The sequence below is a fragment of the Ceratosolen solmsi genome, unplaced genomic scaffold (genome assembly GCF_000503995.2).
Source record: "Ceratosolen solmsi marchali unplaced genomic scaffold, CerSol_1.0 scaffold61, whole genome shotgun sequence".
Classification (NCBI taxonomy): domain Eukaryota; kingdom Metazoa; phylum Arthropoda; class Insecta; order Hymenoptera; family Agaonidae; genus Ceratosolen; species Ceratosolen solmsi.
Window position 1 is genome coordinate 1,123,086 of NW_011948435.1, and position 20,826 is coordinate 1,143,911.

At 31.2% G+C, this 20,826-nt stretch overlaps 2 protein-coding genes across 2 annotated transcripts; both read right to left on the reverse strand.

Annotated features, from left to right (window-relative positions):
- Nucleotides 1-1,592: 1,592 nt before the first annotated feature.
- LOC105364971 (uncharacterized) lies at nucleotides 1,593-11,000 on the reverse strand. The gene is made up of 7 exons (XM_011503017.1): nucleotides 10,631-11,000; nucleotides 9,473-9,588; nucleotides 7,622-7,792; nucleotides 5,962-6,194; nucleotides 5,371-5,579; nucleotides 2,198-2,472; nucleotides 1,593-1,792 (listed from the first exon to the last, which is right to left on the reverse strand). Exons 1-7 carry the CDS (start codon nucleotides 10,949-10,951, stop codon nucleotides 1,594-1,596), a joined length of 1,524 nt encoding a protein of 507 aa, XP_011501319.1. The 5' UTR covers nucleotides 10,952-11,000; the 3' UTR covers nucleotide 1,593.
- Nucleotides 11,001-15,779: 4,779 nt separating this feature from the next.
- CycA (cyclin A) lies at nucleotides 15,780-20,260 on the reverse strand. The gene is made up of 6 exons (XM_011502941.1): nucleotides 19,905-20,260; nucleotides 17,474-17,959; nucleotides 17,121-17,344; nucleotides 16,819-17,023; nucleotides 16,482-16,729; nucleotides 15,780-16,366 (listed from the first exon to the last, which is right to left on the reverse strand). The coding sequence occupies exons 1-6, from the start codon at nucleotides 20,055-20,057 to the stop codon at nucleotides 16,294-16,296; spliced, it is 1,389 nt and encodes a 462-aa protein (XP_011501243.1). The 5' UTR covers nucleotides 20,058-20,260; the 3' UTR covers nucleotides 15,780-16,293.
- Between the last annotated feature and the right edge of the window lie 566 nt (nucleotides 20,261-20,826).

Here is a 20,826-nt window from a genome sequence, read left to right on the forward strand (position 1 = left end):
TCCCTTCAACCCACCGACTTTCCAACTTCGCTCACGGCTATACTTCTCTCCTTCCCCCCCCCCCCCCCCCCCCCCCCACCCCCCCCCCCCCCCACCCACATCCACTCTCCCGCTTCTCCCCTCCCGCCGCCATCAGCGTCCTTTACCGTTCCTCGTTACCACCCCGCTCTGGCCCCACGCACTGCAAACGCCCCCGCCCCACCGGCCCCTTTCTCGCGTTCGCCGGCCTATTCGCATCGTTAGGGAGCTAATAAAGATGCCGTTCGCCACGAATACGACTCTTAAACTCTCGGCCCCGAGTTCCCGACTCCCGGCCGCCCCCACGCACACGCACACGCGCGCCCTAACAAACGAGATATCCCCGCGAGATTATAGTTTTCGCATGTTAATTTTACGAGGCCGCGCGCATTATACGTGTGTGGCTTATTCCCCTCGATGCTCCAAGGCTCATCGCCGTCGCTCTTTTTACCACGGTCCCACGGAGTATTTGGAGAGTACGATCCTGATCACGTCCCCGACGACGAGTGCCATTTTCACCTACCTGTGCCCCGTACATCCTCGGTGTAGTCCCAAAACGCCTGGGAAATGCTCCTTCCCACTTAGCGACTGTGCTACATTACTAACGACGGGACAATGCGAACGTAGTGGCCGGTGAGTGCTCCGAATGTCATTAGCATACCACTACGTCGAGGAGTCGATCGCCCGGCCACTCGGCCCCCGGAATTCCAATCTCTCGGGCTCGCATTATGAAATTATGTCCAATATTTAAATCCGAGTGGCAAAGCCTGTACCGAATAAGTATTTTTATCAAAGCGAATCAATATTGATTCGATGCCGAATGATATTTTCAATTCGAATGTTCCGTAACTTTAGCTGGGATTCTCAACGCCGTTAGTGGAGCAGTTGTACGAGTGACAACTTCAACATTTTGCACGACATTTTGTAATGAGATAGCTTCACAATTATTACATGGCATTGTTACATGAAGAATTTGCACGTGTGAATTCGAGCAAATAGATGAAAAACCGAATACGTCTAACGAGCATAAAATTGATTAACACTGTAAAATTATGATGGAAAATATTTATGTGAGACGATGTGAACTTGTACAGCATTAATACCTACTTAAACGAGTCGGCTATTAATTACAATTTGTCTATTTTAATTTTTAATTCGTCCAATCGCGAGCATTATTCCAAATATAAATAGACGAATAAATAAAAAGAGTACAATAGTATTGAGTCGCAGAATACGATGAAATAATGTTATTCAGTTTCACAAACTCTACCATGCTATTGATGTTGGCAATTATAAGCAATAATATTGCGTCTGTATTGGGTCGTTAAGTTGAAAATTCATAATTTCAATGGTAACTTTAATTGTCAACGTACAGATTCAAGAAGGAATTTTAAACGAACAAAACGCTCGATTTTCGTTTCCTTAATTTCTTGACGATGTAACGACTTTCGCCCTCATCCAATCACTACAATTAAGCATAGAAAATTTTCTCAACAATATACGTCACAAAGATTATAAAATTAATTGAATAAAATAATTGATTTATTCCTTTTCACGCGGGTCTATGCCTTCTTCTTACCTTCGCTTCCATAATATTTCGAAAAACAGCAACAGGACAGCGGCTATAGTACCGTAACCAACCAAATGAAATGCAAAATAGCAATCGCTGAGGCCAACGTTTATAAATTTTTGGAGTCCATTGCAAATAGGACGTTTCGTATAAAATCGTAACATTTCTCTCGATTTCAGTCCCGATTCCTCGATCTTCAGTGAACTGGATCATTGCAGTGATATGTAAGAACAATACAAAATTATCGAATAAGACAATATCGTGTTCTTTCCGTCCGATAATTATTTTATAATTATTTAGCAAATGCATCAGTTTGTAAAGGCTCTTTACTAATATTACAAATAACTTCAACGGAACTTCGTTGTCTTTATTCGCAGCTTTGACGTCAAAATGTCAAATCATATTCTTATTGCGAGTCTCGAATTAAAAATAATTGTATCGATAACTTGATGATGTTAATCGGGATAGTATTATTGTATGGTTGAAATACGCTACTATTTAGCATATGCTAGTGGTAGAAAAATTTTTACACGCGTGTCTCGTTCTTACGAAAAATATTGCATTTGCATATGAAAGAAAAATAAATAATGGATTTGCTTAAAACATTACTTGACTCGTATAATTTCCCCGTACGGCGATTGCTTGACGATCGTGAATGTCGGATCGAAGTGCTCGATAAAGTACATCTCGCGAAAACCGCACTTCTCATCTTCCTGGAAAGTCTCTTGAATTATCTTGTAGCCCGGACCAGTTTCCATAAAGAATGCAAAAAAGCCTTGGCGTACGAGCTTAATGCCATCTTCCGCGGACATCCAGTGTGATTTGCCTCCTCTCGGCTCTATTTTATAATCTATAATGCGCCTTCGAACTGGATCTTTCTCCAACTGATAATATATCACTTTGTTAATAATGCAAATATAATGGACACGCATGTGCATTATTGTCTGCATTATTTATAACTTTATAATCAATGATAGATTTTAATTGCACTATTTGATTAAATGTTACGAGCGAATACGGCCGTTTGAAGTTATCGCGTTTGCGTGAATAAAGCTAAAATAAATATGTAATTAGCATTTGAAACGAGAGCTAGGAATTCTTGAAAAAAAAAAGTAACATTTTTCTCTTCGTTATCATGAATTATTATTAGTTTAATTAAATTATTGTGCGTGAGCGTTAAAGATTTGTACCGAAAAATTAAAAGCCTTTATATCGTTGACATTAGTTGACAATTTAACTTCAATTCATGCGGACATATATATATATATATATATATATATATATCAATTGTCCTGTTAAATCCAGATAAAAACTAATTGCAAATCATTCGTTACGGTAATAATTATATTACGATTTCATTAAATTTATTTTTTTTTTTTTGTTTCTTCATAAAACCATTATAAAGAATTGCAATGTTTACAACGTTTAGATGACTCACAAACGATTGTGTTAAAATGAAAAATTTGATAAATGAGTATTTTAAGCAAGTTTATGACACGCATGAAATATTAATAATAACTTAACGCGAATAAAGATGCACAATAGGTACGACGGCGCACCGCCTTATTACGTATATATGTATGGCGGTAAAGTTCAAACCCCGTAGTCGATGAGATTATTTCGTATTTTTAGAGAAAATTCTTCTTGTACTATGTAACCCAATAGTTACAATATATCATAAAATTATAAATCATAGATATTTAGCTCAAATAGTAGCAAGTATTCAATAAAATAATTCAAGTTACGTATTAAAGATGTATATGTAGGCCACGATTTACATATTTATCAGAATAAAATTCTAACAAATTTTCTGTATCAGAAAATTACTTTATAACTATGACCTTCTTGTAATAAATGATAGATTTTCTGTCATTACCACGGACTCGAGATGCAATTCACCAATTGTTTTCTTAAATATATATATATATATATATATATATATATATATATATATATATATATATATATATATATCAATACTCCTGTTAAATCCAGATAAAAACTAATTGCAAATCATTCGTTACGGTAATAATTATATTACGATTTCATTAAATTTATTTTTTTTTTTTTGTTTCTTCATAAAACCATTATAAAGAATTGCAATGTTTACAACGTTTAGATGACTCACAAACGATTGTGTTAAAATGAAAAATTTGATAAATGAGTATTTTAAGCAAGTTTATGACACGCATGAAATATTAATAATAACTTAACGCGAATAAAGATGCACAATAGGTACGACGGCGCACCGCCTTATTACGTATATATGTATGGCGGTAAAGTTCAAACCCCGTAGTCGATGAGATTATTTCGTATTTTTAGAGAAAATTCTTCTTGTACTATGTAACCCAATAGTTACAATATATCATAAAATTATAAATCATAGATATTTAGCTCAAATAGTAGCAAGTATTCAATAAAATAATTCAAGTTACGTATTAAAGATGTATATGTAGGCCACGATTTACATATTTATCAGAATAAAATTCTAACAAATTTTCTGTATCAGAAAATTACTTTATAACTATGACCTTCTTGTAATAAATGATAGATTTTCTGTCATTACCACGGACTCGAGATGCAATTCACCAATTGTTTTCTTAAATATATATATATATATATATATATATATATATATATATATATATATCATCACCAGAAATAACAAAATGCGAGAAATCATTTGTGGAAAGACATAATTAAACTATTTAAGGCCTTAAATACAATTTCTCAATCGGCTACAAATAGAGCTTAACTACAATTGATATCGCTATCTACCCTAAAGGATGATTTTTTTTTTTTTTTTTTAATCAAATACAATACAATCATCTTCGATTCACAAAAGCACAAAATGTTTTAACATTTAATTATAGTATCAACGAATCGTCTGCACATAAGGTAACAAATAAATAAATTAAGCATTTGTTGATTGATATTAATTGCAATAAAAGAAGTATATTAACGATAAATCATTACGTGTCTGTAATATTTTAGCGACGCAACAGCTTGGTAATTTGTAATGTTTAAAAAATTATGTATTGCAAAAATTTATTGTTACGACATTATACAAAAGTCCAGGAGGAGGTAATTTTTGAATTTTTCTACCAATCTTAGCACGTGAATGTCTGAATGAACGTTATGCAAATGAAATTTAATGAAAATTTTAATTGCGACTTTTAATCGATCGATATGCTCAATAAGTTAAAAGTTGTAAAAAAAAAAAAAAAAAAAAAAAAAAAAAAAAAATAACGAATTTGGATCGATATAAGTGAGAATTAAAAAAATTGCCTTAATAGTAATTAACTGGCACTCAATTATCTTGTTGGGCAATAAAATCTAGGCCTAAACGATCCAAGAAATTAATTTAATTTACGCGTGTGTATTATTGTTTAGTTTTACGCTTGGGAATTTAAGGTAAATGAAATTATCGGTAGTGCACAACAGTAGTGACATTATCAACTTTTGGCATCTTATATATCAATTATTGTAATTTATCAACTTATTTAATGGAGCTATTGTAGTCGAGCAGTCGGTAAATTTATATAAGAATTTGTGGACAATCAGCGCATAATTCAGCCACTCTGTCATCTAAATATGCAATTACGAAATCGCCCTTTGTAATATAAAATGTTTCGATATCCCAACCCACGCACCCATCCCATTCTCAGCGGATTAAGGACGTTTCATAATGTCTCGTTTAATACACAAATCGCCGTTTTCACAAAACATTATGTAATGGCAAAATGATATTAAATGTTATTAATGATAAACGTAAATGTCACCTGAAAATAATAATGGTTGTAGATAATGTCTTGAGCTCCGCACTTAATCGGGCTCTCCATCAAGTCCCTCAAGTTTTGTATCGAAGTCGTAGTCGATTGTAAAAGGGCAACAATGTTGGCCGAATAAGAGGCATAAAGATTCAGCACCGCCAGCAAAAGCATCATTAGGATGATCCGCGACGTTATGGTATTAAGATTGCGCCCAAAACCTAATGCATCGTGTGGTTAAAACAACATCGAAGGCATGAAATTATTGAAAAAGGGACTTTTTGTTTTTTTTTTTTTTTGTTTTCTTTTTTTTTTCTTTTTTTTTTCCTTTTTTTTCCTTTTTTTTTCCTTTTTCTTTCAACTTTGCACGCCACTTAACTGCACGAGGCTCTAAAGCCGATGGCCAGGCCGTGGATTTATTTGACGGTACGCTCGACTGCCAATGCGACCAACCCATCGCCCACCCACACTTAACAAATCTATTTGGTCGATTGATCGGTACGCGCCCGCGGCCCTTTTATCATTGCCCGAGCCTCGGCCAATTGTTTCGTCCCGCATTTTCGCTATGCCCTAAGTAATTAAACCAAAGCCCCGGGGCTTCACCTTGCTGAGCCACGATGCTAATGACCAGCATGAGATTGTCGCTGAGGGTTGGCGTCGGGTACAGCGCCTGGTCCACGTTCCTCGCCGACCACTCCCACTTGCTCGATATCGCCAGCATGACGAAAATCACTGCGAACAAAACGCCGATCGCGATCCAGACGGAGCGGTGAAACGGCAGCGTGAAGATGTTGCTGACGAAGGAGAGCGGCGGCTGACGGAATATGAAGGCTGCCCTTGTGTGGGTGAAAAAAAGAAATAAGAGATAGGGCGGGGGAAGCGGTGATGCCGGCTATTTGGGCTGTAAGGGAACGTGCACTTGTCGTGGTATGGGCGAGTGAGCGAGTAAATAAATAAATATAAGCCAATGGCGTTGATGAGATGGCTGACGAAGAAACGGCTACAGACTTTCGTAATCAACAGAATGGAATCAAGCTAAGATAGACGTCTAATTCAATTCCATATCCAATCCATTCTCATTTGATTATTTCACGTTAAAATACAAATTAAAAATTAAAAGACAAAAAAAAAAAAAGCAATAAAAAAACAGTTACGCCAATATTCCGATAAATTAATGAATCACAATGGTCTATGGTAATGGACTTGAAAAACATGAATTTTTCAGAATTATTTCATCGAGATAGGCCAGGCTTTCAAAAAAAAAAAAAAAAAAAAAAAAAAAAAAAAAAATCACATTATGCTAATAATATTTCTAAGGAAATGTTAACTTCTCGGATAAACGAAGCTTTGCGATGATGACAAAAGATAACATCGTAGAACTTTTATGTGTTCACGCAGCCTTTATTACTCGCTGTAGTAGTTTAATGGCTAATCGCAAAGTGAATAGTGAACGATAGGAACGAAAATTGTTCGATTCCCGTAAATTATTGACAAATTTTCAGTAACGTTATACTTATTATCCAGCAAGGGATTTAACATTATTGCAGCATAAATGCACACAAATAAATTACACAATATAAGTTATAATTTATGGAAATAATGAATAATGCATAAAAGAAAAAAGTGATGATAGGGAAAAATAAATGAAAATAATACATCTATTAAAATAAACCATAAGTGATACTAACTTAATTGCAACGATTATTTTAATGGACGAGGTTTCTTTCTCGCAATATTCAAAGAAACGTATTAAATCTCTCAACGATTAAATAAACTTGTCAGCAGAACCAAAAGGAAATATCAACGTAATAATACAATGCTTTCGTTTCATGTAAATTTATTTGTTAATGTCAATTGGATTTTTAAGACTCGATCTTCTAGTTGATTTAACCATTAAACAAATTACGGTAATTTTGGGCAAAAGAAATGTTATTCAACGTGAGACACGGTTATACAAGTTTGAAAGAAAATTTAATTTTTAAATGCGCGTCAGAGTGCGAGGGGCTAGGGGGAACACGTTAGCATCACGTTTCGAAACTTTAACTTCTTACGAATAACTTAATAATGACGATTGGTCTATTGATCGAATTTTCGTATCAATGACATTGAATTGCCCATTATGGCGGGCGCGACGACAGGATCCTTAAATCGATCTTCGGCTTGAAATAAATCCCAACTGATCATGAAACTACGCGCGTTTAATTATATTTAATAAGCTTATAAAGCGGCACATTGGAAGCAATACTTAAGTAAGATTCGCTACCTTGTCGGAGTAGATAGAGGAATGTAGACAACGTCATCCCATCGATCCCCGACAAGAAACATCGAAGTGCCGCCAATATCAATTTCCTTGCGACTCAACAGGCCCATCATACCATTCCAGGAACCGTTCTTATCGCGATATCCCCAGCTATTCACAATACTGTAAGTAACCCTGTTTCCATACCGACAGAGATATGGCTTTATTGGTGTTGAATATGCTCGTACACGAGGCGATGATTAATCGCGATGAAGTTCGCGAAAACATTGACTCGTTATCGTAACATGAGAATTATTTTAGATCAATTGAACTTCACTGCTATTCGATATATTGCCAATAAATAGCGGAAGTCTCGTTTTGTCGTGCTTTTGAATATTATGCAGTTTCAAAGAACTCCCTACGGTCGTTTACGCTCATTCGGGCGTAACACTTCGGCTTTTTAGATAATTTATCATGAACATTTATAATTGGGAACGTCGTCAATGTCGATAAGTTGATGTGCTCCGATAGATACTCGTCGCTTTTATTTATTAAGAATTTATTGCTCCACATATATATTCCATGCAAATTCAATTATTCCATTAAACCCGATCAGATTAACTTATATCATGATCGAACATAAAGTTACAAGTTTTTACAATATAATGAACAAGAACAATTTACAGAAACAAATTCTTTTTTTCTTTTTTTTTTTCTCTTCATTATTCCAAAATCATAGAAAAAGACAGAATCAATTTTCAATAATTTTTAATATTCCCTACATTCACTCCATCTTTCGAACAAATGTCGAATTTCTTCGAAGAAATAATACAGATTTTGAGTTAGTAAAATCGATTGTACTGTTATCGACTAAAAGAAAATCTGAATATTTCACATTACGAATACATCGCGGAATAGTAACATTAATTCAATTATATTTTATGAATCCTATTTATTTTACCATTTCGTGTCAAATTTTCTTCTCCGAATTCACGGAAATAAATGAAACGTGTTACGTTAATATTATTTAAACGTTATATGCTCGAATAATTATGGATTGTCCATCGTAAGAAAGTTTTTACAATTTAAATATAAGAAAATCCGTCTTAAAAATGCCACTCGTCGTCACACATTCGGCTCAGCAATAATTTAAAAAACTATTTCTACTTGTTAACACCGACTTATCTGATATTGTTTTACATATTAAACTTTTATGCTAAAAAATCTTGTATAATAATTCAATATAATACGACTGATTTTTTTTTTTTTTTTTTTTTTTTAATTTACAATAATTACAAATAATCGGATAAAACAATATTTAATTAAGTGTACTTTCTCATTGGTTCTAAAATAATAATTAATACTTAAAATTAACTTAAAAGTTAAATTTGTCAATATTTAATACAACCTGTACATCAAGACAATTTTATTTGTTTATTTTACTTAATATTTCTATATGTTATAAAAATAATAACAAACATTAATTATCCGTATATAGGAAATATTATAATGTAATACATTTATTTAAATAGACTGAATTGCGAAAAAGATTTTATCAAATTCGAAACTTTTAACTATCCCTTTCACGTTCATCGGTACTACTATCGAATTTTATCAAATAATTTATTTATTATTTTGATTTAATATTGATGAATATAATAAAATCCATTAATTTTTACAATAACAAAACAATGTAAATTTATAGTTAATTAATTCGTATTTTAATTTAAATCGTCATTTTTGTTATCTCGTAAGAAGAATCAATCTACAATATATCGAATATATGAAAAATATTATTCAACATTGTTTGTTGCCTGGCGTTATCCTAACTTCTTCGAAAAGTTAAAATATCATTCGTAACTTAAGTTTACTTACGTTGCATTCATTGCATCAGTAATATGATGAAGCCATACGTAATTGCATTTTGTGATAGTATCCACATGCTTATCGTGATAATCGGTCAAATGATTTATTGTATTTGGATTTGTTACCTACGAACGTAACAAGCCACCTTAATAATATTGTCCTAATAATAAAATACGTATTGCCTATTAATTGCATTAGAACATAAAAATGAAGTTGAATGAAAATTTTCTACAATTTATCATACGTATAACTAAGATGTTACATTCGTTATACTCCCAAAGGCAAAAACAATTTTTTAATATTTTCAAATATTCAAAGGCAATGAAAATATATATTTTATATTTTATCCTAAACGATATTCTTTTATTGCCATAAAAATTGGCGTGAACTCGTAATATTATTTTAATTTTGTGATAAGGAAGTCAAAAACTTGAGAATGAATTTTTTTGTCTTTCAAGCATTTTATAAGAATTGAAGGAAACAAATTCAATAATAATACAGGCACTTCAGTACTTACCATGCAACATGATAATATATTTTATTATATTAAAATATTTTGTTTTAGTAATAAGTATTATAAGATATTGTCAATACTAATATCGATATCAATGCTATTAAAATTCACTTATAAGTTATCTATTATTTATAATTACTAAGCTGCTGAAGAACAATATGAATTTTCGCGCATCAACTATTTAAAGTCTTACAGTAATATATTAATTGTAATTTAATTACAAAGTTCTTACGGCTACATTAATTCTCGTACTTATATATACTTAATATGTATTAATTACATAAATTTATATGTATAAAAATTATTGTTGAATAACACTGCCAATGTGAAATAAGAATATGTTCGACGATAGTAGAAAAGCTAATACAGCTAAAACAATAGACTAATCGAGTTGAAATGCTTTTGAAATTAAGAAAATCTGTTTTAAATACATTAGATATAACATAAAATACTATAATAACGCATTGAATAAAAATTTCTATATAATATGAAATGATATATGTAACAACTGTTCGTGATACTTATCGATAAAGTTTTTTTGGAACTTTACCAAAACTTTTACGAACAGTCTTACGCGCAATAAAGCAACAGGGACTTTAGGATAAAAAGGCGCTTGCGATTACATTGGAAGCGAATAATTAAACTTTTTATACCACAATGCTGGATTTTAAGGATGTTTGATGGAGATTCCTTCTTCTTCGCGATGACACATAAGTGTCGTGTATACTTATACCATCTTTACTCCTCCAAAAGCCGCGATTTTCCTCAATTACATCACGTCCCGGGCTCGAACGGTAGACAGAAATTATGTCAATGCTGCCACTCGATGACGTACGAAGGATTATTACTTCGCTATCCGGATAAATTGCGAAATTGCCGAAATTCCCGATTAAACATTCGTAGGTGCAATTATCGAAGTGAGCAGCAGTGTTCGGATTCTGCAGGATGAGCCATTTGAGAGGCGCCGAAAACATTCCAGAGTTGTTTGCCTACTTGTTAAATGACAATATTAATTTTTATGTATTTTCTATAAAAACCAATTGAAATAGATAGCTTGTATCATTTTTCCTTGTATTTTTGTTTTGTTTTGTTTTGTTTTGTTTTGTTTTGTTTTGTTTTGTTTTGTTTTGTTTTGTTTTGTTTTGTTTTGTTTTGTTTTGTTTTTTTTTTTTGTTTTTTTTGTTTTTGTTTTTGTTTTTGTTTTTTGTTTATATACCTTCTGTAAAGCATGTGGAGCTTCGGGGCAACTGTAGTCGAGAAAAATGACGGTTTGATGGGCTGGTGATTGAGTTATTTGCTTTTCAAAATCTTCAAAATTCAAATGATTGTTGAGTATGTAATTATCCGAAAGACGTTTTGACAATTCAATTTTGTTATCTACGAAAAATTTGTCGCTAGTTATTTAGAAGCATCGGTTCATAAATAACTATAAGTGCTTATTATATAATTACGTTACAGTTAAATCATATGCTTATACGATGCCCACGACTTTCACAAAGCAAATTTATAAACCGAGCATACGTCAAAGAATTTTTTGAAATATTCAAACATTATAATTTAAGGCCGTTTGATGAGGTGTAATTATGTAAAATTTTGGTACAATTTTTAAATAATTAAACTTTTATAATAATGAAAAAATTTTATCGTATAAAACATGTAATTATTTTAATTCAATCAATTTTTATTAATAATTTTTGTAGTTGACATTAATTTATATTAGATCAATTTCATTTAATAAAAAATACAATATATAAAATAGTGTTTTTAGAAAGCAAGAGAAAAAAGAAATAAAACAAAACAAAATTATTACCGATTATAGCGCCAAAAGGATGTACTACTTTGTATTATAATGTATTTAAGTGTCATTTCAAATTATTATTCAATAAGCTTATTACAGTAACAACATTTTTTTTAATAATAATTTCAGAAATTTTATTAACTATTTTTGAAATTAATTGAATTGAATTTATATAAAGAATGCAGAAATTATTCTAAAAATTCGTCTAATCATCGCCATTAAATGTATTTTTTACAACAATGCAAAATAAAACCTAAGATTATTTGTATAAAATTCAACAATTTCTTAATACAATCAAATTATAATATTCTGTATTAATGACTTTAGGTATTATGAAATTATTGGTCATCGATGAATTTATGAAGCAACTGCCATAAGTACATATATTTTTTATGTTCTATTCGAATTTTTATAATTTTACACATTATAAACATAATTTATGTTAATATAAATAACTATTTATTAAAACAAGCTATTACCGGATATAGAAAGAAAATTACAATAGAAAATTGTAAATGTGAATTTCCGGATTCACAATTGCGCCTAAATGTAGGCAACCTCACAAGCCATCTGATATATAATAAGTCATTCGTACAGGCGTTGTTAGAAAAAAAAAAGAGAAAAAAGTTTCAAAGAAAGTTAAAAAAAAAAAAAAAGAAAAACGTACCTGATTTTGCACAAAGTAGCATACTAATTGCAGAATATGGAAAAAATATGGTATTCGTAACATCGATAATGAGTTTTGAAATACATTTGTCGATCTCATTGCAATTAATGAAGGCTGCAGAAGGCAATACACAGCTAATAAGTAAAACAACAAAAGACTTCCGTACCCTGACATCGCGTTTCCTTTTTAAAATAATTGATAAAATTATACTACTTATTATTTGTATTTTTTAATATATTCAAATGAAAAAATATTTTGAAATTACATTATCTTATAATATCGATAATGGTTGTTACAAAAAAGAAAAAATTGTTTTAATAAAACTAAACTAACATTACATGCAACAAGAGAAATAAAAACAGAAAGCCATTTTTTCTAGAGTGTAATTGTAAAAAGTAGATATTGGAGTAATAAATAGTTTCGACTACGTTAGCATTCTTATAATAAATTGCATATATAGTTCTGCTAATGTTATCATGAGCACATGAAATCGATTTGTTTCTTTGAATTGTCAGCAAACTACGCTCGATTCATTTATTATCTATATTTTAAAAATTACTATATTCAATAAGCTTCTTATGATCGAAATAGCATAAAATTAAAACAAAAATATCAAAGTTTACGGAAGCAACGTAACGAACCGATACAGGAAAAGTAGACTATAATTTCACTATATGTGATTCAACTAAATTGTAAATTATATGCGAACAAAATTACACGCTTGTAAATTATATATAATTTTTCACTTGCTTACATTTAACCATTTACCTTCTCTATGTGTATTTATCAATAAGACACTATTGTTCTATTATAAAAGAAATACAACAAAATGTGTAATCATAGTATCAAATATAAATAATAAGAATGTCAGATCGTCAACATTTTTCTTACAATTTCTCATAAAAGGATAAATATAATTTCATTATTATTAGAAAAACTTTTATAATATATTAATATTTAACACAAGGACAATTTCAAAAGAACGTTTAAAAAAAAAAAGAAAATTAACTGGATACAGATAAGTAATTTAACGAATTTCTAAGAAATTAATTACTATTTACACTTGGCTTAATTAAAAAGATAACTTAGTCATTAGCACAAATAAACTTGTTTTATTAATATCGCTTGAATAATGACAGGGGAACTTGTAGTTTTAATTCATTTCCGTTTCTATAATTACGATGCAATTAGAAATATAGAAAAATATTAAATAGGCTCGATAATAATTGACTATTTAAAAACAAACGATTATTACATGTAAAATTAAAATATCTATTCAGTTATCGTAATAACAGAAGGAAAGTTGTAGAGCACAGTCAATTTAATTATTTAATTGAACAATAGAAGATGAATGTAAGAGATGTAAGTGAGATGAAAACAAAGCAAATTCATATACAATTAAAAATATTAAAAATAAAAATCCATACAAGAGAATAGACTTTTCAAACTGAATGTAAAGTACAAAATAAAAACGTAAATAATGACGATAAAAAAATGTAAATACACTGATAAAATCAGTAATACGATTACTATAAAAAAAAAAAAAAAAAAAAAAAAAAAAAATTTAATGCTTTCATATATTAAGAAATAATTCTTAATTATAATTCTTAATTATAATATTATATACAGTATTGATAATGATTAATCAAACTAATAAAAACATTTTATCCTAATAGAATAAGAAAATTGCTAAATATAGCTAAATATATAATCTCAAAATAAGAAAACTTATTTTACTCAATAGCGCAAGGATAATCAAACGACGCGAATTAAAATTACATAACTAGAATGAAGAATGAAAGGACAATAGTTGTTACAATAGAAACATAAAAGTTAAATTTATAAATTAACGAAGATGAAGTTATGAAGTTAATGTTAAATAAGTATTAAAAATATAACACATGGACACAAAAGAAATTTAACACACAAAAAAAATAAAATAATAATCACACAATAAATAATCACTAAAGATAAAATAACAAATGTTACATTTCTAACAATTAAATAATAATGACATATGGAAAAAAACATAAAGCATGAATTTAAAAAGAATACAGACAATTTACAATGAAATAATTAATTATATTTCATTAAGACAGACTTTGATATGCATACAATCACTTTTTACAATTGCTAACATTACACGCTTATTTAATTCTTGTATTTTAAACCCTGATTTTTCGGAAAAATGAGATTACAAATTTTCAGTAATTTTCTGTAAGTACATAATGAAGGAAAGTCTGTCGCTTCTTTTTTATTTTTGCAAATTTTGCTTAATAGGTAATGAAACATTCATGCAATATTCAAAGCACGTTTCATTTATTATTTATCTACGTATATTGAACCCAAAAGTCTCAATTTTACATATAAATTTTTTTCTAGTTTCCGAATATTTAAAGATCTATTGATAATAGAAAAACTCGATCAAAAGTAAAAATTATTAAAATAAACAAATTCAAAATTACAATTATATATATAAAAAAAACTAAAAAAATTTATACATTTATGATTATTAAAGTTATAAAAAAAAAAAAAAAAAAAAAAAATAACTCTGAAACAGTAGAATCTTTAATGAATATAAAATTATAGCAGATATTTGCTTTGCTACATTTATATAAAAAAAAACAGTAGAATCTTTAATGAATATAAAATTATAGCAGATATTTGCTTTGCTACATTTATATAAAAAAAAAACACTTACTCTTTAATAAAAATATTCAAAAATATTATTAACAAAAAAAAATTGACTGGTTTTATGATCTAGTAGTGAATTTAAAGTTTTATAAATATTATAATAAATTTATAAAAAAAAAAAAAAATTTGGTGAACATTTTTGGGTAATAATTTTATAAATTTCTATAAATTTTTTAACGAGATTGCAATAAATGACCATGACTGTGCAAACTCATAATGAAACTTCTAAAAATCTTTAAAATCTTTGATATAATTGCATGCTTGAATTGTAAATTCATTTGCTCTTCTCTTTTTTGACTTTTCAAAATAATTTACATACAAAATCACTAATTGTATAATAATCTTCAAATTATGCAGCTGACATACTTTCAATTGATTAATAAAACAATTTTTATACCTTAATATTATAATTTATTTCAGTCATGTTTTGCATACTGAAAATTGAATAATTTTGCTATAAACTAATCAATTTTATCATGTAGAAAAATTCCTAAATTATTTCGCGGACATACAATAACTTATGCCAGCTGTGTAGATAGTTACAAAGTTCAATACATAACATTCATGAAGTAATAAGTTTTACCGAACGTTTTTATCACAAATTTTTTTTGTTTGTTTTTTTTTTTAAATATAATCTAAAATTTCTTAGTGTCAAGTATAAATATAAACATACATTGTTTTTTCGTATTATAATTGTCAAAGATTACTTATGTAAGTTTTTAGTTATATGCTTTCCAGTATGTAATTATCAATCATTGACTTGAAACTCGGAAAAGTAAATTGTGAAAAAGTACCAACAAATTTTAAATTACATTAGTCTCTCCTCGTTAATGTAATGATGGAGTTCTTTAAAAGACCTAAAATTTGCATCGACACCTACACACGTAAATCTAGCAAATGGAGATAATCCCCAAAGTACAGAACGATATTGTATCATGTAATTGGTCGCGCATAGAACGATCGACCTGGATGACTATCGAGGTGCTAATTATTAAGCACTATTCTTTTGCTAAAAAAGAAACAGTCCTTCAGTCTTGCCCAAATCCCCTCCTAATAATTCTTCATAGAACAAGGGGTTCCTGATTGGAGGTTCGTTACATGTTGATAATAGACGAGTGATGTTTATTTCATTAAAATTTGGACTATTTTAATTTAACTTAGGCACTTTCAGAGTCTTCGCACTCAAAGGGTTCGCTGCTTCGAGGTAAAAGGAGCGCAACATGCCCGTACCTGCAGAAAATATTTAAAAAGAATTATATCTCATATATATTTAGCACATTCTAAGTAATTGTATTTCCTTTAAATTATATACTTTTTAAATTTATTACAAAGAATTTACACTTACTTTTTAGTTTTGTACTTTTCTTGTATCGCTTGCTGGGACAAGTTTGGTGCATTTTTAAATGACTTATGGAGGCAAGTAATGCATACCTTAAGATCTTGAAAACTATACCCCGATGATAACTCAAATTCATGGGGCCAGACTTCTTCTCTCAATGTATGTCTAGCCAGTGCAATTGCTGATGCCGCTAAATGACTCGGTAAATATTGCAAATATGGATCGGCTTCCAATAAAGACAGCTCACACAAATACTGAAAATGAATTATCATGTGTATCGAATGAAGGAAGGAAATGTTAATACATATGCGTATATACATAATATAGTAATAATGAGCCAAACCATTGCTAAATACTGAGTCTTTTCTGAGAGATTATTACTCAAACAGTACTCCATTAGGAAAGCAAGAGGAGTCGGTATAATAAGATCGAATGATAATACTCTTAAGATTAAATGTTCCATCCTTATAACTTGCTTCTTTGTATAGGTATCATCCGTAATGTATACAAATTCGCTAACTTCTGGTGGGTATATTTCTTCGTATTTCCTATTAAAAATTAAAGCGATAACATGAATGAGAAATTGTATAAAGTTTCGAAGCTTTTATAAAGAGACGTAATCGGATAATGTTTAATGTAACTTACGCGGCAATAAACATGGCAGCAGTACCAACAAGCTGCAACTTAGCTCGTACTACACTCATATAAGACAAAAATCGGTCTATATAAGAAACAGCCAAGTACAATGTCTCGGTATGTAAATGATATTCCTCGGCCACTTCGACTAACCAATCTACTAAGATAGTTCGCATGGAATAATTAATATCCGGTTGCTTCTTCATGTACCCTGGTTTTGGTCTATGTAACACCTAAAAAAAAATTGATTACGATATTATTGTTAATTAAATGAAACGTTGAAAAATTAATTCATTGCCATAAATGTGATTAAAAAACGTAACATCATTCTCTTAACTTATTCAATTTTAAATTATACTTACTTCAATACTTTTGAAGTAATTGTAAATATCAGACCTATACTCGTCAACGTCATAAAAGTTTGCTCTGCCTATTTTGCAAACATCCCTCTTGGTTCTTAAGTCTTTCTTTTCTGATTTTATTAAAATTACTGATCTATCTGAAGATATTGGACTGTCCTTAGGTATTATTACATCTTTTTGTTTTATCTCTTCAACGTCTTGAAGAACAGGTCGATATGATTCAACAACATTTTTAATAGCAGGATTAAATTCTAATGTTGGTTTTTCTTTTTCAACAGTAACTTTGAATTCTGTTATTTGTTTGACTTCAATTTTTTTACTTTCTTGCGAATCTCTTAATACAATAGAAGACTCCGTTTGTAATTTGTCTTCGTATATTTGAAACGTCGGCTCTTCTTTTTTTTCTTCATAAATGGTAAAGGGTTCAACAATTGGAGGAACAAAATTAGTTTTTGCTTTGCTGTATTTTTCATCTTTGCATATCTCCTAAAAAAATTTTTAATATTTACATTAATTGTTTATACAAAAAACATTAATTATTTATTAAATATTTAACTGATCATAAATAATAAATTTATAAGAACTAGGCTTGAATTTAGCATTTAACATGTAGAAAGAAAAAACGATGAAATTTTTTCGATGAAATTCCAAGCAGCAACTTGTGCCTGCGTATGTAAATAGTTACAAAAATCAATACGTGACATTTAAGCATATTATTGTCAAATTCTATTTTTAATAACAGATATAAGTCAACATTAATAATTTATATGACAATAGTATACTACTTTTAAGAATTACAATGGCTACCAAATAATATAATAATATAATAATAATAATGCCAAACAATAATAATTCACAGACTCAAACAAATAATTGGCGGAGTGTTAAAGGTAAATTAATTTATTCATTTTACAAATGCTAATTCTTGAATGAAATAATAGAATGTGAAGTGTGAGATAATTTTCAAATAACAAACAGGCATTACAATGTTGAATGCTCTTGTAGAAAAGAATCTATCGCCAGTATCTTAAAATGCAATATTAAAACAGCCAAATTACTATTATATTATACAGCTGCATTTGCATTCTCAAGTATAAATTAGCAAAATAGTAAATACGCAATAATATTTATCTATTATATATATATATATATATATATATATATATATATAAAATAAAACATTAAAATAGATTTTAAAAATTGACAAATAAATTATGTTTAAATATATTAACAATAATTACATTAATACGAGGACAATTGTATAGATTGCAAATTGATTAAGGACAATTACGGATTACGTATTCGCAAGGAGGCGGCGCATACACGCATACGATACGATGGCACGAGTCCTGTTCCTTCCAATTAACGGTAATTCAAGTTAACGATATTCGATTTCCCATTGTCGCGGTTATTTTTACACTACGGCATGTTTAATTTTAAATTCAAGCAGTGTTTTAAATCGAATTGAATAGCAAAAAAAAAAAAAAAACTCACGAGTGTATGTACTTTTTTTTTCGCATGTCGGGGAAGAAAACGTTAAAAATAAGTTTTATAACGAGCATCGCGCAAATCTCTATAATCTCAGGATTTTTTTACTAAATCAATGAGTAAATGGCATTGAGGGCATTGAAAGATAAAATATCGTATATTAATTAATAAATAAAGTAAATAGTAGTAAATAAATTGGAACATCAAGGTCAAACATTGAAACATTAGTAAATGCAAATTTCCGTAAAGTCGTATAGGAGATATTGAATTGCAGTGTAACGGCAGTTCTCAGTACTAATAACGAGAACATTACGGGAAGATATTTAATCGAATTCCCTTATAAAGTTCGAAAAAAATATTCAATTCCGCGACCTTTAATTACTGTTTATCAACTCATAAGTGTAAACATCCAGCGCCCATGTTCCAATATGTCCACCGAGCCCACTAATATTTGAAAGCAACCCCCAATTGAATACGCGTGTTATGGATTCGCGATAAAACAACGATGAAGTCGTGGAATATCGGTGAATAAACGCTAGTAACAAACAAATTGGAAGCGTAGGAAAGAAGACAGAGGAAGGGAAAGATTAACTCGCAGGTGAAATGCGCTTCCGAACATACGCTTCAATTTAAATTCGAATTATTACGACGTTTAACGGACTTTCCCTCGAAAAGTCGCTTCGTCTCGTTCGTGCTCTCACGCTTTTGCCTCGTTCTCTCTCTCTCTCTCTCTCTCTCTCTCTCAAACACACGCACGCACGCACGCACGCACACATACACACATGCTCGTGCTCGTGATATCTCTCTCTCTCTCTCTCTCTCTCTCTCTCTGACTTCTATCAACCTTGAGAATCGGCTAGCGTTAAAGAGAGACACGAGGACGAAATACACGTTGAATAAATCACAATAATGTACGTTAGAGTAAAATATGCTTCGGGCTTACAGGCTTGGCGTTCCTCACGAAATTATTGGAGAGCACTCCAAGAACAGCTCGCTTGTTTTGTTGCTGAGGCTGTTGCTGACCGACAGCGATAACGTTCTCCTTCAGCCCAACCCGACGATTCTCTTGGTCCTCGTGCACGCGCATCGTTGCCATCCCGTGTTTACCTTTGCGCAACCGCTCCTCGACGACTTCCCGGCCTCGTTCGCAGCTACCTACCGCGTCGTTTATTACGTGGGGATCTTGCGAGGCGTTAGCGTTTTACCCGTTGACCCGTGGAGCCGTTCGTTTCACAGATCCTCGACGCCCCAAGGAAGGTCCCTCTCTCTCTCTCTCTCTCTGTCGCCCTCTCTCTCTCTCTCTCTCTCTCACACACACTCTCTCTTTCGTCGACTTTCAATACATATTTTGTTATTTAACGGATGGCGATAACGGAGGGAAGAGAGAGGGGCCTAATCTCGGCGTGCAACTCGTTGCCGGCGCGGGTCTCCGGGTAGCGCGACTCCTTTCACGACTGCAGGCCGTTTCTCGGCACGCGCACCGACTGCTCCCTATCCGCGCAAGTATAACGTGTATCTCCCGGGCTCTCGGGCCACAGTCTGTCTGTCTGTCTCCCTCACCCTCTCTCTCTCTCTCTCTCTCTCTCTCTCTCTCTCTCTCTCTCAATATCCACGATTCTCCCTACGCTTTTTTCAAACGCGCTCCGAACGGGTAACAGCTGGCCGTACGTTAGGAAACGCTTGAATCGAGCCAATGGGAGGCCGCGTCGCTGCCGTAGCATGGATCCTCAACCAATTACCAACGAGCCTCGGGCTTTTATAGGTAAAGTTGGGTCAATGGTCTCTGGGTGAACTTTGAATATTTTTCGGGGCACGATGAGCGAGATGAACGAACGAACGAATGAACGAACGAACGAACGAACGAA

What these genes read in the sequence shown, in the direction of transcription:
- LOC105364971 (XM_011503017.1), bottom strand. Translation starts at nt 10,951, where the DNA reads ATGTTTTCGGCGCCTCTCAAATGGCTCATCCTGCAGAATCCGAACACT. An exon ending in CCTTAAAATCCAGCATTGTG is followed by an intron (nt 9,589 to 10,630) that starts GTATAAAAAGTT and finishes TTACGTTCGTAG; the next exon opens with GTAACAAATCCAAATACAAT. An exon ending in GGGGAAATTATACGAGTCAA is followed by an intron (nt 1,793 to 2,197) that starts GTAATGTTTTAA and finishes GCAATGATCCAG; the next exon opens with TTCACTGAAGATCGAGGAAT.
- CycA (XM_011502941.1), bottom strand. Translation starts at nt 20,057, where the DNA reads ATGGCAACGATGCGCGTGCACGAGGACCAAGAGAATCGTCGGGTTGGG. An exon ending in ATTACTTCAAAAGTATTGAA is followed by an intron (nt 17,345 to 17,473) that starts GTAAGTATAATT and finishes ATTTTTTTTTAG; the next exon opens with GTGTTACATAGACCAAAACC. An exon ending in GAAAAGTACAAAACTAAAAA is followed by an intron (nt 16,367 to 16,481) that starts GTAAGTGTAAAT and finishes TATTTTCTGCAG; the next exon opens with GTACGGGCATGTTGCGCTCC.